Genomic DNA, 17,500 nt, shown 5'->3' with positions numbered 1-17,500 from the left:
TCATAGTAATCACTCTTAGTCTACACCATAGTCATAGTAAACACTCATAGTAAACACTCATAGTCTACAGCATAGTCATAGTAAACACTCATAGTAAACACTCATAGTAAACACTCATAGTCTACACCATAGTCATAGTAAACACTCATAGTCTACAGCATAGTCATAGTAAACACTCATAGTCTACAGCATAGTCATAGTAAACACTCATAGTCTACACCATAGTCATAGTAAACACTCATAGTCTACAGCATAGTCATAGTAAACACTCATAGTAAACACTCATAGTCTACACCATAGTCATAGTAAACACTCATAGTAAACACTCATAGTCTACACCATAGTCATAGTAAACACTCATAGTAAACACTCATAGTAAACACTCATAGTAAACACTCTTAGTCTACACCATAGTCATAGTAAACACTCATAGTCTACAGCATAGTCATAGTAAACACTCATAGTAAACACTCATAGTCTACAGCATAGTCATAGTAAACACTCATAGTAAACACTCATAGTAAATACTCATAGTAAACACTCTTAGTCTACATCATAGTCATAGTAAACACTCATAGTAAACACTCATAGTAAACACTCTTAGTCTACACCATAGTCATAGTAAACACTCATAGTCTACACCATAGTCATAGTAAACTCTCATAGTAAACACTCATAGTAAACACTCATAGTAAACACTCTTAGTCTACACCATAGTCATAGTAAACACTCATAGTAAACACTCATAGTCTACACATAGTCATAGTAAACACTCATAGTAAACACTCATAGTAAACACTCATAGTCTACAGCATAGTCATAGTAAACACTCATAGTAAACACTCTAAACACTAGTAAACACTCTTAGTCACACATAGTCATAGTAAACACTCATAGTAAACACTCATAGTCTACAGCATAGTCATAGTAAACACTCATAGTAAACACTCATAGTCTACACCATAGTCATAGTAAACACTCATAGTAAACACTCATAGTCTACACCATAGTCATAGTAAACACTCATAGTAAACACTCATAGTCTACAGCATAGTCATAGTAAACACTCATAGTCTACAGCATAGTCATAGTAAACACTCATAGTAAACACTCATAGTAAACACTCATAGTAAACACTCATAGTAAACACTCATAGTAAACACTCATAGTAAACACTCATAGTCTACACCATAGTCATAGTAAACACTCTTAGTCTACACCATAGTCATAGTAAACACTCATAGTCTACAGCATAGTCATAGTAAACACTCATAGTAAACACTCATAGTAAACACTCATAGTCTACACCATAGTCATAGTAAACACTCATAGTAAACACTCTTAGTCTACACCATAGTCATAGTAAACACTCATAGTAAACACTCTTAGTCTACACCATAGTCATAGTAAACACTCATAGTAAACACTCATAGTAAACACTCATAGTAAACACTCATAGTAAACACTCATAGTAAACACTCATAGTCTACACCATAGTCATAGTAAACACTCATAGTCTACAGCATAGTCATAGTAAACACTCATAGTCTACAGCATAGTCATAGTAAACACTCATAGTAAACACTCATAGTCTACACCATAGTCATAGTAAACACTCATAGTAAACACTCATAGTAAACACTCATAGTAAACACTCTTAGTCTACACCATAGTCATAGTAAACACTCATAGTCTACAGCATAGTCATAGTAAACACTCATAGTCTACAGCATAGTCATAGTAAACACTCATAGTCTACACCATAGTCATAGTAAACACTCTTAGTCTACAGCATAGTCATAGTAAACACTCATAGTAAACACTCATAGTAAACACTCATAGTCTACACCATAGTCATAGTAAACACTCATAGTAAACACTCATAGTCTACAGCATAGTCATAGTAAACACTCATAGTAAACACTCATAGTAAACACTCTTAGTCTACACCATAGTCATAGTAAACACTCATAGTCTACAGCATAGTCATAGTAAACACTCATAGTCTACAGCATAGTCATAGTAAACACTCTTAGTCTACAGCATAGTCATAGTAAACACTCATAGTAAACACTCATAGTAAACACTCATAGTCTACACCATAGTCATAGTAAACACTCATAGTCTACAGCATAGTCATAGTAAACACTCATAGTAAACACTCATAGTAAACACTCTTAGTCTACACCATAGTCATAGTAAACACTCATAGTAAACACTCTTAGTCTACACCATAGTCATAGTAAACACTCATAGTAAACACTCTTAGTCTACACCATAGTCATAGTAAACACTCATAGTAAACACTCTTAGTCTACACCATAGTCATAGTAAACACTCATAGTAAACACTCAGAGTCTACCGCATAGTCATAGTAAACACTCATAGTAAACACTCATAGTAAACACTCTTAGTCTACACCATAGTCATAGTAAACACTCATAGTAAACACTCATAGTCTACACCATAGTCATAGTAAACACTCATAGTAAACACTCATAGTCTACACCATAGTCATAGTAAACACTCATAGTCTACAGCATAGTCATAGTAAACACTCATAGTAAACACTCATAGTAAACACTCATAGTAAACACTCATAGTCTACACCATAGTCATAGTAAACACTCATAGTAAACACTCATAGTCTACAGCATAGTCATAGTAAACACTCATAGTCTACAGCATAGTCATAGTAAACACTCATAGTAAACACTCATAGTCTACACCATAGTCATAGTAAACACTCATAGTAAACACTCATAGTCTACACCATAGTCATAGTAAACACTCATAGTAAACACTCATAGTAAACACTCATAGTAAACACTCATAGTAAACAGGAAGCATTTCACTCATAGTCTACAGCATAGTCATAGTAAACACTCATAGTAAACACTCATAGTAAACACTCATAGTAAACACTCATAGTCTACAGCATAGTCATAGTAAACACTCATAGTAAACACTCATAGTAAACACTCATAGTAAACACTCATAGTCTACACCATAGTCATAGTAAACACTCATAGTAAACACTAATAGTAAACACACATAGTAAACACTCATAGTCTACACCATAGTCATAGTAAACACTCATAGTAAACACTCATAGTCTACAGCATAGTCATAGTAAACTCTCATAGTAAACACTCATAGTAAATACTCATAGTAAACACTCTTAGTCTACATCATAGTCATAGTAAACACTCATAGTAAACACTCATAGTAAACACTCTTAGTCTACACCATAGTCATAGTAAACACTCATAGTAAACACTCATAGTAAACACTCATAGTAAAATGGAAGCATTTCACTCATAGTCTACACCATAGTCATAGTAAACACTCATAGTAAACACTCATAGTAAACACTCATAGTAAACACTCATAGTCTACAGCATAGTCATAGTAAACACTCATAGTAAACACTCATAGTAAACACTCATAGTAAACACTCATAGTCTACACCATAGTCATAGTAAACACTCATAGTAAACACTCATAGTAAACACTCATAGTCTACAGCATAGTCATAGTAAACACTCATAGTCTACACCATAGTCATAGTAAACTCTCATAGTAAACACTCATAGTAAACACTCAGAGTAAACACTCTTAGTCTACACCATAGTCATAGTAAACACTCATAGTAAACACTCATAGTAAACACTCATAGTCTACACCATAGTCATAGTAAACACTCATAGTAAACACTCATAGTCTACACCATAGTCATAGTAAACACTCATAGTAAACACTCATAGTAAACACTCATAGTCTACACCATAGTCATAGTAAACACTCATAGTAAACACTAATAGTAAACACTCATAGTCTACACCATAGTCATAGTAAACACTCATAGTAAACACTCATAGTAAACACTCATAGTCTACACCATAGTCATAGTAAACACTCATAGTAAACACTCATAGTAAACACTCATAGTAAACACTCATAGTCTACACCATAGTCATAGTAAACACTCATAGTAAACACTCATAGTAAACACTCATAGTAAACACTCATAGTCTACACCATAGTCATAGTAAACACTCATAGTAAACACTCATAGTAAACACTCATAGTAAACACTCATAGTCTACACCATAGTCATAGTAAACACTCATAGTAAACACTCATAGTCTACACCATAGTCATAGTAAACACTCATAGTCTACACCATAGTCATAGTAAACACTCATAGTAAACACCTGTTGTTTACGAAGCACGTGACAAATTGCATTTCATTTGACTGAAAATGTAGCATGAATCAGTCCGAAAATCTATTCAAACGTTACGAACCGCCGATGTAACATCCTGCTGGTTCACTAATGCTTGATATAATATTTATAATATGATATATTACAATACCTATGATCTTCTGTGAATGAATGCAGCAGCTTGTTGAACTAAGACTGTAAATCAAATCAAATCACATTTTATTTGGGGGGGCAATGATAATAGTCTGCGTAGCCATTTGATTAGATGTTCAGTAGTCTTATGGCTTGGGAGTAGAGGCTGTTTAGAAGCCTCTTGGACCTAGACTTGGCGCTCCGGTACCGCTTGCCATGCGGCTGCAGAGAGAACAGTCTATGACTGGGGTGGCTGGGGTCTTTAACAATTTTTTGGGCTTCCCTCTGACACTGCCTGGTGTAGAGGTCCTGGAAGGCAGGAAGCTTGGCCCCAGTGATGTACTGGGCTGTACGCACTACCCTCTGTAGTGCCTTGCGGTCGGAGGCCGAGCAGTTGCCATACCAGGCGATGATGCAACCAGGATGCTCTCGATGGTGCAGCTGTAGAACCTTTTGAGGATCTCAGGACCAATGCGAAACCTTTTCAGTCTTCTGAGGGCGAATAGGCTTTGTCGTGCCCTCTTCACGACTGTCTTGGTGTGTATGGACCATGTTAGTTTGTTGTTGATGTGGACACCAAGGAACTTGAAGCTCTCAACCTGCTCCACTACAGCCCTGTCGATGAGAATGCTCGGTCCTCCTTTTCCTGTAGTCCACAATCATCTCCTTTGTCTTGATCAAGTTGAGGGAGAGGTTGTTGTCCTGGCACCACATGGCCAGGTCTCTGACCTCCTATAGGCTGTCTCACCATTGTCGGTGATCAGGCCTACCACTGTTGTTTCGTCTGCAAATGTAATGATGATTGGAGTCGTGCCTGGCCATGCAGTCATTGGTGAACAGGGAGTAGAGGAGGGGACTGAGCACGCACCCCTGAGGGGTCCCTGTGTTGAGGATCAGCATGGCGGATGTGTTGTTACCTACCCTCACCACCTGGGGGCGGCCTGTCAGGAAGTCCAGGATCCAGTTGCAGAGGGAGGTGTTCAGTCCCAGGGTCCTTAGCTTAGTCTCACATAAGTGTTCCTTTTGTCCAGGTGGGAAAGGGCAGTGTGGAGTGCAATAGAGATTGCATCATCTGTGGATCTCTTAGGGCGGTATGCAAAAATGGAGTGGGTCTAGGGTTTCTGGGATAATGGTGTTGATGTGAGCCATGACCAGCCTTTCAAAGCTGGGCACAGGGACTATGGTGGTCTGCATGAAACATGTTGGTATTACAGACTGGGCCAGAGACAGCTTGAAAAACTCAGTGAAGAAACTTGACAGCTGGTCAGCTCATTTTCTGACTCCGTATTCTGGTAATCCGTCTGACCCTGCGGCCTTGTGAATGTTAGCCTGTTTAAAGGTCTTAGTCATAGTCGGCTACGGAGAGCGAGATCACACATGGTTTTAGTCGTTTTGCTTTAAACAGAGTGCCTTTGTTCATTTTTACACAAACAGGGTAAAGTTGTAATTTCATAACAAGGACAGCAATCGTTTTTTGTGAGCCACACTGGTCAGAACAGGAGAAGAGCTCTCCTCCGTAGAGTTCCAAACAGTCAAAACCTTTGGCATTTTAGACAGGGTTGAAATCAAAGCTATGCTATATTATTATTAGCTAAATATCGACATATTACTAGTTTACATTTTTTTTAAAGACAAGTTAATCTAATTCATTAATCTGGGCGTTTCAGGTGAAAAGTTACCCCTAATCTGGTCTCAGTTCTCAGGTCATTACCGGGTCCATATTGGGGTCCATATTGGGGTCCATATCGGGTCCATAGTGGGTCCATATTGGGGTCCATATCGGGTCCATAGTGGGTCCATTTTGGGGTCATATCGGGGTCCATATCGGGTCCATATTGGGTCCATTTTGGGGTCATATCGGGGTCCATATCGGGTCCATATTGGGTCCATTTTGGGGTCATTGGGTCCATATCGGGGTTCATATCGGGTCCATATTGGGTCCATATCGGGGTCCATATCGGGGTCCATATCGGGGTCCATATCGGGGTCCATATCAGGGTCCATATCAGGGTCCATATCAGGGTCCATATCAGGTCCATATTGGGGTCCATATCAGGGTCCATATTGGGGTCCATATCAGGGTCCATATCAGGGTCCATATCGGGTCCATATCGGGGTCCATATCGGGTCCATATCGGGGTCCATATCGGGGTCCATATCGGGTCCATATCGGGTCCATATCGGGATCCATATCGGGATCCATATCGGGGTCCATATCGGGTCCATATCGGGTCCATATCGGGTCCATTTCTGGTCCACCCGGGCTCTTTAAGACCTCTACCTGTGAGTGATGAAGGGAGAAAAAGGGGAGACTAAACTTAGTACCTGAGCTGTGAACTGTCACAAAGTATATGTCATAACTAATCACCATTTTCCTCTCCTCTCCTCTCCTCTCCTCTCCTCTCCTCTCTCCTCTCCTCTCCTCTCCTCTCCTCTCCTCTCCTCTCCTCTCCTCTCCTCTCCTCTCCTCTCCTCTCCTCTCCTCTCTACAGGAGAAGCCTCTCAACAAGTCACTACAGAGAGGAGAGGATCTACAGTTTGACCAGGTATGTGTTAACAGCAGGTAATGCTAGCGTCAATGCTACTCGAAGGTGCAAGTATTACTGTTAACGACAGGTAATGCTAGCGTCAATGCTACTGGAAGGTGCTAGTACTACTTTTAACGACAGGTAATGCTAGCGTCAATGCTACTGGAAGGTGCTAGTATTACTGTTAACGACAGGTAATGCTAGCTTCAATGCTACTGGAAGGTGCTAGTACTACTGTTAACGACAGGTAATGCTAGCGTCAATGCTACTGGAAGGTGCTAGTATTACTGTTAACGACAGGTAATGCTAGCGTCAATGCTACTGGAAGGTGCTAGTATTACTGTTAACGACAGGTAATGCTAGCTTCAATGCTACTGGAAGGTGCTAGTATTACTGTTAACGACAGGTAATGCTAGCGTCAATGCTACTGGAAGGTGCTAGTATTACTGCCTGTTGACGGGTTAGGGTTCCCTTTTGGGAACGACCCCTCCCCGTTCAGCTGGAACGTGGCGCATGGAACGCAAAAATATTCTTAGAAATATTTAACCTCCACATATTAACAAGTCCAATAGCTCAAATGAAAGATAAACACCTTGTTCATCTAGCCAGCAAGTCAGATTTCTAAAATGTTTTACGGTGAAAACATAGCACATATTTTTGTCAAACCACCACCAAAGACACAGCTAATTTGAATAGCCATGGTGAACAAAATATGCAATCAACAACCGCAGGATTAAAAGAAAAATAATTCACTAACCTTTTGAAAATCTTCATCAGATGACAGTAATAGGACATGTTATACAGTACATTTATGTTTTTTTAAAATAATATGCAATTTATATCCATAAATCTCTGTTTACAATGACGCCATGTTCAAAAATGCTACTCAAATGTCCGGAGAAATGATGATAGCCCCGGCAGATAACGTCCGATAACAAGCAATACACATCATAAACTTTGACTAAATAAACATGTTCTACATATAGTTAGAAAGATAGACTTCTTCTTAATATTTATTTTTAACGTTACAGAATTCGTTCACTAGGCTATAATATGAGACGGCGCTCATAGATTAGCAATATGACTCCGCTATCTTGGAGTCCACAGAAACCCAAAATTAACACATAAATATTCCCTTACCTTTGATGTTCTTCGATCAGAAGACGTGGAAGGAGTTATACTTACCAAAAATGCGTTTGGTTTTCAAGTCTGTGTCTTTAGGTTATCAAACACGACAAATTCCGGTTGAAATGCAGCCAAAATTCTAGTGGATGCGCATCTAAACTTCAAAATTACATATTATATGTCGACTAAACTGGTCAAACTAAGTGCAGAATCGAGCTTTAGCATGTTCTAAACATGCAAAACAATCCTTAGCTCGAACAGACAAACCTACATCGTTTGGTCAATCCTGGAAGAAAGAGAGCTCCGGACCCGACGCGCGCATGAAAATGCATGTATTTTCGCGTGACCCGGAGGTTTCAGCCCGCCAAAACTCGAGGGAGCGGGCGATTCTCACAATGAGAGGCCCCACTGAAAGAGGACACCACGCTGAAGAGATATGAACTGTTCCCAGATCCGTAGCTGGTTGGGAAGGGTGGGGGCGATGACGTCAAAGTTGGGCCAACTTTCATGATGACAAGAGAGAGTTTGGGAGAATGGCTGCCCTGAGAGTTCTGCTTTACATACAGACATAATTTGAACTGTTTTAGAAGCTTTAGAGTGTTTTCTATTCAATAATAATTATTATATACAGATATTAGCAATTTTTGACAGATTTTTTTCTGTTTACTATGGTTCAGCCCTATCTTTAACAGGTTTAACGACAGGTAATGCTCAATGCTAAAGGTGCTAGTACTACTGTTAACGACAGGTAATGCTCAATGCCCTATCTTTAACAGGTTTAAGGTGCGTATTACTGTTAACGACTAGGTGCTAATTACTGTTAACTAATGCTAGCGTCAATGCTACTGGAAGGTGCTAGTATTACTGTTAACGACAGGTAATGCTAGCTTCAATGCTACTGGAAGGTGCTAGTACTACTGTTAACGACAGGTAATGCTAGCTTCAATGCTACTGGAAGGTGCTAGTACTACTGTTAACGACAGGTAATGCTAGCGTCTGTGTGTTTCTTTTGTATCTTATCTCTCTTTGGTGGTAAAACTGGTTTATAGTCCAGCATGAACCACATTGAACTCATCAAGGATGATGGAAAAATAAACCTAGAAATATGTGGGACATTTATTTTGAGAGAACAGACTAAACATATCTCTCTCTTCCCCCTCTTTATCCACTCCCTCCTTGCTCTGTCCTCCTCCTCCTCCTCTCCTTTCCACTCCCTCCTCTCTCTGTCCTCCTCTCTACTCCCTCCTCTCTCTGTCCTCCTCTCCACTCCCTCCTCTCTCTGTCCTCCTCATCCTCTCCACTCCCTCCTCTCTCTGTCCTCCTCCTCTCCTTTCCACTCCCTCCTCTCTCTGTCCTCCTCCTCCTTCTCCTCCTCTCCTTTCCACTCCCTCCTCTCTCTGTCCTCCTCTCCATTCCCTCCTCTCTCTCTACTCCCACCTCTCTCTGTCCTCCTCTCTACTCCCTCCTCTCTCTGTCCTCCTCTCCACTCCCTCCTCTCTCTGTCCTCCTCCTCTCCATATCTCTTCCCCTCCCTCCCTCCCTCCCTCCCTCCCTCCCTCCCTCCCTCCCTCCCTCCCTCCCTCCCTCCCTCCCTCCCTCCCTCCCTCCCTCCCCCTCCCCTCTCTCTCTCTCTCTCTCTCTCTCTCTAGTTAATCAGTACAATGAGTTCTCTGGCTGAGTACTGTCTCCCCTCCATTCTGAAGACACTGTTTGACTGGTATAAACGACAAAATGGACTAGAGGACGAGAGTCATGAATACAGACCCAGGGCCAATACCAAGTCCAAGAGGTAGACACTATTACAAAAATAATGAACTGTGAAATAATGAACTGACTTACAAAATGTTCTAAACCCATTTCCTTTGTCTCTCTCTGTCTCTCTCTGTCTTTCTCTCTCTCTCTCTCTCTCTCTGTCTTTCTCCCTCTGTCTGTCTTTCTCTCTCTCTCTCTCTCTCTCTCTCTCTCTGTCTCTGTCTTTCTTTATCTCTTTCTCTCTCTCTCTCTGTCTTTCTTTATCTCTCTCTCTCTCTCTGTCTTTCTTTATCTCTCTCTGTCTCTCGCTGTCTTTCTTTATCTCTCTCTGTCTCTCTCTCTCTGTCTTTCTTTATCTCTCTCTCTGTCTCTCTCTGTCTTTCTTTATCTCTCTCTCTCTCTGTCTTTCTTTATCTCTCTCTCTCTCTCTGTCTCTCTCTCATCTCTCTCTCTCTGTCTTTCTCTCTCTCTCTCTCTCTCTCTGTCTTTCTCCCTCTGTCTGTCTTTCTCTCTCTCTCTCTCTCTCTCTCTCTCTCTGTCTCTGTCTTTCTTTATCTCTCTCTCTCTGTGTCTTTCTTTATCTCTCTCTGTCTCTCTCTGTCTGTCTTTCTTTATCTCTCTCTCTGTCTTTCTTTATCTCTCTCTCTCTCTCTGTCTTTCTTTATCTCTCTCTCTGTCTTTCTTTGTCTCTCTCTCTCTCTGTCTTTCTTTATCTCTCTCTCTCTCTCTGTCTTTCTTTACCTCTCTCTCTCTCTGTCTTTCTTTATCTCTCTCTCTCTGTCTTTCTTTATCTCTCTCTCTCTCTCTGTCTTTCTTTATCTCTCTCTCTCTCTGTCTTTCTCTCTCTCTCTCTCTCTCTCTCTCTCTGTCTTTCTTTATCTCTCTCTCTCTGTGTCTTTCTTTATCTCTCTCTGTCTCTCTCTGTCTGTCTTTCTTTATCTCTCTCTCTGTCTTTCTTTATCTCTCTCTCTCTCTCTGTCTTTCTTTATCCCTCTCTCTATCTCTACCTCTGTCTCTCTCTCTTTATCTCTCTCTCTATGTCTCTCTCTCATCTCTCTCTGTCTCTGTCTCATCTCTCATCTCTCTCTGTCTCTCTGTCTTTATTTCTCTCTCTCTCTCACCTCTCTGTCTCTGTCTGTCTTTCTTTATCTCTCTCTCTCTGTCTCTATATCTCTCTGTCTCTCATCTCTCTCTGTCTCTTTCTCTCTCTCTCTGTCTTTCTTTCTTTCTTTATCTCTCTCTCTCTCTCTTTCTCTCTCTCTGTCTCTGTCTCTCTCTCTCTCTTTGTCTCTCTCTGTCTGTCTCTCTCTCTCTCTGTCTTTCTTTCTTTATCTCTCTCCCTCTGTCTCTCTCTGTCTGTCTCTCTCTCTCTCTCTCTCTCTCTCTCTCTGTCTCTCTCTCTCTCTCTCTCTCTCTCTCTCTCTCTCTCTCTCTCTCTCTCAGTGATGAGCAGCAGAAGGACTACTTGCTGGAGAGGAGGGATCTGGCCATAGACTTCATATTCTCCCTGGTGCTCATAGAAGTACTCAAACAGGTAAAGCTGTGTGGTTCATCACCAAACGCTGCATATTATGGTCGCGTTCCCCTGCTCAGACGTTGCATGCATCAACCAATGGTTGCCAGGTGATTGAATGTGCCGTCGGGCACAAGAGTGCTATAGTATATGATGTGGTTAGCTGATATAAACTCAACTGCGTGTAAATATTTGTATGAACATAACATAAATGGAATTATGTGTCCCTGAACAAAGGGGGGGTCAAAATCAATAGTAACAGTAAGTTTCTGGTGTGGCCACCAGCTGCATTAAGTACTGCAGTGCATCTCCTCCTCATGGACTGCACCAGACTTGCCAGTTCTTGCTGTGACATGTTACCCCACTCTTCCACCAAGGCACCTGCAAGTTCCCGGACATTTCTGGGGGGAATGGCCCTAGCCTTCACCCTCCGATCCAACAGGTCCCAGACATGCTCAACGGGATTGAGATCCGGGCTCTTCGCTGTCCATGGCAGAACACTGACATTCCTGTCTTGCAGGAAATCACGCACAGAACGAGCAGTATGCCTGGTCGCATTGTCATGCTGGAGGGTCATGTCAGGATGAGCCTGCAGGAAGGGTACCAACAAGCTCAGTCCAATGATGCTGTGACACACCGCCCCAGACCATGACGGACCCGCCTCCTCCAAATCGATCCCGCTCCAGAGTACAGGCCTCGGTGTAACGCTCATTCCTTTGACGATAAACGCAAATCCGTTCATCACCCCTGGTGAAACAAAACCGCGACTCGTCAGTGAAGAGCACTTTTTGCCAGTCCTGTCTGGTCCAGCGACGGTGGATTAGTGCCCATAGGCGACGTTGTTGCCAGTGATGTCTGGTGAGGACCTGCCTTACAACAGGCCTACAAGCCCTCAGTCCAGCCTCTTGTGGACAGTCTGAAAACTGATGGAGCGATTGTGCGTTCCTGGTGTAACTCGGGCAGTTGTTGTTGCCATCCTGTATCTGTCCCGCAGGTGTGATGTTCAGATGTACCGATCCTGTGCAGGTGTTGTAACACGTGGTCTGTCACTGCGAGGAAGATCAGCTGTCCATCCTGTCCCCTGTAGCGCTGTCTTAGGCTTCTCACAGTACAGAGATTGCAATTTATTGCCCTGGCCACATCTGCAGTCCTCATGCCTCCTTGCAGCATGCCCGTTCATGCAGATGAGCAGGGACCCTGGACATCTTTCTTTTGGTGTTTTTCAGAGTCAGTAGAAAGTCCTCTTTAGTGTCCTAAGTTTTCATAACTGGGACCTCTTCTCTTCTCTTCTCTTCTCTTCTCTTCTCTTCTCTTCTCTTCTCTTCTCTTCTCTTCTCTTCTCTTCTCTTCTCTTCTCTTCTCTTCTCTTTCTCTTCTCTCCTCTTCTCTTCTCTCCTCTTCTCTTCTCTCCTCTTCTCTTCTCTTCTCTTCTCTCTCTCCCTCTCTCTCTTCATCACCTTCCTTCCTTCCTTCCTTATTTTCCTCCCTCCCTCCCCCTCACTCTCTCTCTCTCCTCAGATCCCACTCCATCCTCTGATGGATGGGTTGATTCAGGAAGTTATTAACCTGGCTTTCAAACACTTCAAGTACAAGGAGGGCTACCTCGGTCCCAACACAGGGAACATGCACATGGTGGCTGACCTCTATGCTGAGGTGGTGGGGGTCGTCGCACAGTCCAGGTAGGAGGGTGCATGCACACACACACACACACACAAACACATACACAGATGGCGATGGTAAAAGATGATTGTACCTCTGTGTGTGTGATGTAGTGTGTGATGTAGTGTGTGATTTGAGCAAGGCCATTACTGACACCATTATAGTGATGGAAGGTTGTTGGTCCATTATAGTGATGGAAGGTTGTTGGTCCATTATAGTGATGGAAGGTTGTTGGTCCATTATAGTGATGGAAGGTTGTTGGAAGGTTGTTGGTCCATTATAGTGATGGAAGGTTGTTGGAAGGTTGTTGGTCCATTATAGTGATGGAAGGTTGTTGGTCCATTATATTGATGGAAGGTTGTTGGTCCATTATAGTGATGGAAGGTTGTTGGTCCATTATATTGATGGAAGGTTGTTGGTCCATTATATTGATGGAAGGTTGTTGGTCTATTATACTGATGGAAGGTTGTTGGTCCATTATAGTGTTGGAAGGTTGTTGGAAGGTTGTTGGTCCATTATAGTGATGGAAGGTTGTTGGTCCATTATAGTGATGGAAGGTTGTTGGTCCATTATAGTGATGGAAGGTTGTTGGTCCATTATAGTGATGGAAGGTTGTTGGTCTATTATAGTGATGGAAGGTTGTTCGTCCACAGATACACAGTATTTTGGTGGTTTTAGGAGGGGGTGTTATGCCTGTGACGCCCAACTACTATAACTACAGTGACGCCCAACTACTATAACCTCTTTACAGATTATCTCCGAATAGCCTGGTACGGAACACACATTATCTCCCAATAGCCTGGTACGGAACACACATTATCTCCCAATAGCCTGGTACGGAACACACATTATCTCCCAATAGCCTGATATGGAACACACATTATCTCCCAATAGCCTGGTACGGAACACACATTATCTCCCAATAGCCTGGTACAGAACACATTATCTCCCAATAGCCTGGTACGGAACACATTATCTCCCAATAGCCTGGTACGGAACACATTATCTCCCAATAGCCTGGTACAGAACACATTATCTCCCAATAGCCTGGTACAGAACACATTATCTCCCAATAGCCTGGTACAGAACACATTATCTCCCAATAGCCTGGTACAGAACACACATGATCTCACAATAGCCTGGTAAGAGATGCAACACAACTAAATACACAAACAAACAAAGCAAGAAAACAAAGCAACAGCAAGGACATGGAGATAACTGTAGCTGTATAAACTGTATGTATAAAGACACTGTTAGCTATATGTATAAAGATGTATCAGATTGGCGTGATAAGTGACGTATTACCTCCTGTGTGTGTCTGTGCTACCAGATTCCCTGCTGTGAGGAAGAAGTTCATCTCTGAGCTGAAGGAGTTGAGACAGAAGGAACAGAACCACTATGTTTTCCAGTCTACCATCAGCCTCATCATGGGAGTCAAGTTCTTCAGGATTAAGATGTACCCCGTGGAGGACTTCGAGGCCTCCTTCCAGTTCATGCAGGTGTGTGTGTGTGTGTGTGTGTGTGTGTGTGTGTGTGTGTGTGTGTGTGTGTGTGTGTGTGTGTGTGTGTGTCTGTGTGTGTGTGTGTGTGTGTGTGTGTGTGTGTCTGTGTGTGTGTGTGTGTGTCTGTGTGTGTGTGTGTGTGTGTATGTGTGTGGGTCTGTGTGTGTGTGTGTGTGTGTGTGTGTGTGTGTGTGTGTGTGTGTGTGTGTGTGTGTGTGTGTGTGTGTGTCTGTGTCTGTGTCTGTGTCTGTGTCTGTGTGTGTGTCTGTGTGTGTGTGTGTGTCTGTCTGTGTGTGTGTGTGCGTGTGTGTGTCTGTGTCTGTGTCTGTGTCTGTGTCTGTGTGTGTGTGTGTGTGTCTGTGTGTGTGTGTATGTGTGTGTGTGTGTGTGTGTGTGTGTGTGTGTGTGTGTGTGTGTGTAGTGGACGTGTATCGTTGCTGCCTCGTCGAGACCTAGATGTACCTTCGCCCCGGATCCCAACTGGCCACCTTTGCTTTTCTGGTTCAGTGGTGTTGACTGAGCTTCTTGTCATGTGTCGTGACAGGTTACTGAATACATTCAGTATTCATGTATGTTTTGTTTGGTGTGTCTCTCAGTTTATCTTAAGTGTATAATCATATGATGTTTATATATAACTATCTCTAGGAGTGTGTATAATGATGTATATATTTAACTCTCTCTAGGAGTGTGTATAATGATGTATATATATAACTCTCTCTAGGAGTGTGTATAATGATGTATATATATAACTCTCTCTAGGAGTGTGTATAATGATGTATATATACAGTATAACTCTCTCTAGGAGTGTGTATAATGATGTATATATTTAACTCTCTCTAGGAGTGTGTATAATGATGTATATATATAACTCTCTCTAGGAGTGTGTATAATGATGTATATATATATATAACTCTCTCTAAGAGTGTGTATAATGATGTTTATATATAACTCTCTCTAGGAGTGTGTATAATGATGTATATATATATATATAACTATCTCTAGGAGGGTGTATAATGATGTTTATATATAACTCTCTCTAGGAGTGTGTATAATGATGTATATATTTAACTCTCTCTAGGAGTGTGCCCAGTATTTCCTGGAGGTGAAGGATAAGGACATTAAACATTCTCTGGCTGGACTCTTCGTAGAGATACTGGTTCCTGTAGCTGCAGTAAGTCTACCCTACGTCAGTCTGTATCAACACCAGTCTGTATCAACACCAGTCTGTATCAACACCAGTCTGTATCAACACCAGTCTGTCTCTGTACCAGTCTATCTCCACACCAGTCTGTCTCTACACTTGTCGCATATCCTCTCACACTCCTCATATCTTCTCATATCCCCTCATATCTTTTCATATCCTCTCATATCTTCTCATATCCCCTCATATCTTTTCATATCCTCTCATATCTTCTCATATCCCCTCATATCCTCTCACATCTATCTCACACTCCTCATATCTTCTCATATCCTCTCACATCTCTCTCACACTCCTCATATCTTCTCATATCCCCTCATATCCTCTCACATCTCTCTCACACCTCTCATATCTTCTCATATCCTCTCACATCTCTCTCACACCTCTCATATCTTCTCATATCCCCTCATATCCTCTCACATCTCTCTCACACCTCTCATATCTTCTCATATCTCCTCATATCCCCTCATATCTATCTCACACTCCTCATATCTTCTCATATCCCCTCATATCCTCTCACATCTCTCTCACACTCCTCATATCTTCTCATATCTTCTCATATCCTCTCATATCTTCTCATATCCTCTCATATCTTATAATGTCCTCTCACATCTCTCTCACATCTCTCTCATATCTTCTCATATCCTCTCACATCTCTCTCATATCCCCTCATATCTTCTCATATCCTCCCATATCCTCTCATATCCTCTCATATCTTCTCATATCTTCTCATATCTCTCTCATATCTCATAGTCTCTCATGTCTAATATAGTGTACCTCTAACTCTACTTCATGTTGTAATGTGCCTAATCAATCAATAATGTCACTGGATCTTAGTCCCCGTCACATCTCTCTCCATATCTTCTCTTATATCCTGTACCTGTCACATCTTGGTCTATATCCCCTCATATCTTCTCACCTATCCTCCCTATCCTCTCATATCCTCTCATATCTTCTCATATCTTCTCATATCTCTCTCATATCTCATAGTCTCTCATGTCTAATATAGTGTACCTCTAACTCTACTTCATGTTGTAATGTGCCTAATCAATCAATAATGTCACTGGAGATATTAGTCCCCCGTAGCCGCAGTACGTATCTCTATACCATATCTTGAAATCTCTCATATCTAATATACTGTACCTGTCCTGTACATTGGTCTATGTGTAACCCCTCTGCTCTGTGTATGACCTATGACCTTTGACCTTGCAGACAGTGAAGAACGAGGTGAATGTTCCGTGTCTGAGGAACTTTGTAGAAAGTCTGTATGACACTACGCTGGACCTGTCCTCTAGGAAGAAACACTCTCTGGTCAGTCTATACCACACTATTACTGTACTGGTCAGTCTATACCACACTATTACTGTACTGGTCAGTCTATACCACACTATTACTGTACTGGTCAGTCTATACCACACTATTACTGTACTGGTCAGTCTATACCACACTATTACTGTACTGGTCAGTCTATACTACACTATTACTGCACTGGTCAGTCTATACCACACTATTACTGTACTGGTCAGTCTATACCACACTATTACTGTACTGGTCAGTCTATACCACACTATTACTGTACTGGTCCCAGTCTATACCTGGTCACACTATTACTGTACTGGTCAGTCTATACCACACTATTACTGTACTGGTCAGTCTGGTACCACACTATTACTGTACTGGTCAGTCTATACCACACTATTACTGTACTGGTCCCCATAGTCTATACCACACTATTACTGTACTGGTCAGTCTATACCACACTATTACTGTACTGGTCAGTCTATACCACACTATTACTGTACTGGTCCCAGTCTATACCACACTATTACTGTACTGGTCAGTCTATACTACACTATTACTGTACT

The 17,500-nt window shown here is 41.9% G+C and overlaps 1 protein-coding gene across 1 annotated transcript in view; it reads left to right on the top strand.

The window, feature by feature from the left end:
• fryb (furry homolog b (Drosophila)) overlaps positions 1-17,500 on the top strand; it is a 181,240-nt gene that overhangs the window by 59,094 nt on the left and 104,646 nt on the right. Inside the window, exons 3-9 of the mRNA XM_042311233.1 lie at positions 6,851-6,904; positions 9,661-9,800; positions 11,207-11,297; positions 12,795-12,955; positions 14,266-14,434; positions 15,516-15,608; positions 16,848-16,946. Coding sequence (XP_042167167.1) covers positions 6,851-6,904; positions 9,661-9,800; positions 11,207-11,297; positions 12,795-12,955; positions 14,266-14,434; positions 15,516-15,608; positions 16,848-16,946 — 807 coding nt within the window. The remainder of the gene's footprint in view (positions 1-6,850; positions 6,905-9,660; positions 9,801-11,206; positions 11,298-12,794; positions 12,956-14,265; positions 14,435-15,515; positions 15,609-16,847; positions 16,947-17,500) is intronic.

Source organism: Oncorhynchus tshawytscha, linkage group LG33 (genome assembly GCF_018296145.1).
Source record: "Oncorhynchus tshawytscha isolate Ot180627B linkage group LG33, Otsh_v2.0, whole genome shotgun sequence".
NCBI classification, from domain to species: domain Eukaryota; kingdom Metazoa; phylum Chordata; class Actinopteri; order Salmoniformes; family Salmonidae; genus Oncorhynchus; species Oncorhynchus tshawytscha.
Note: the sequence above shows the minus strand (reverse complement) of the source record. Positions and strands in the feature narration are given on the sequence as shown.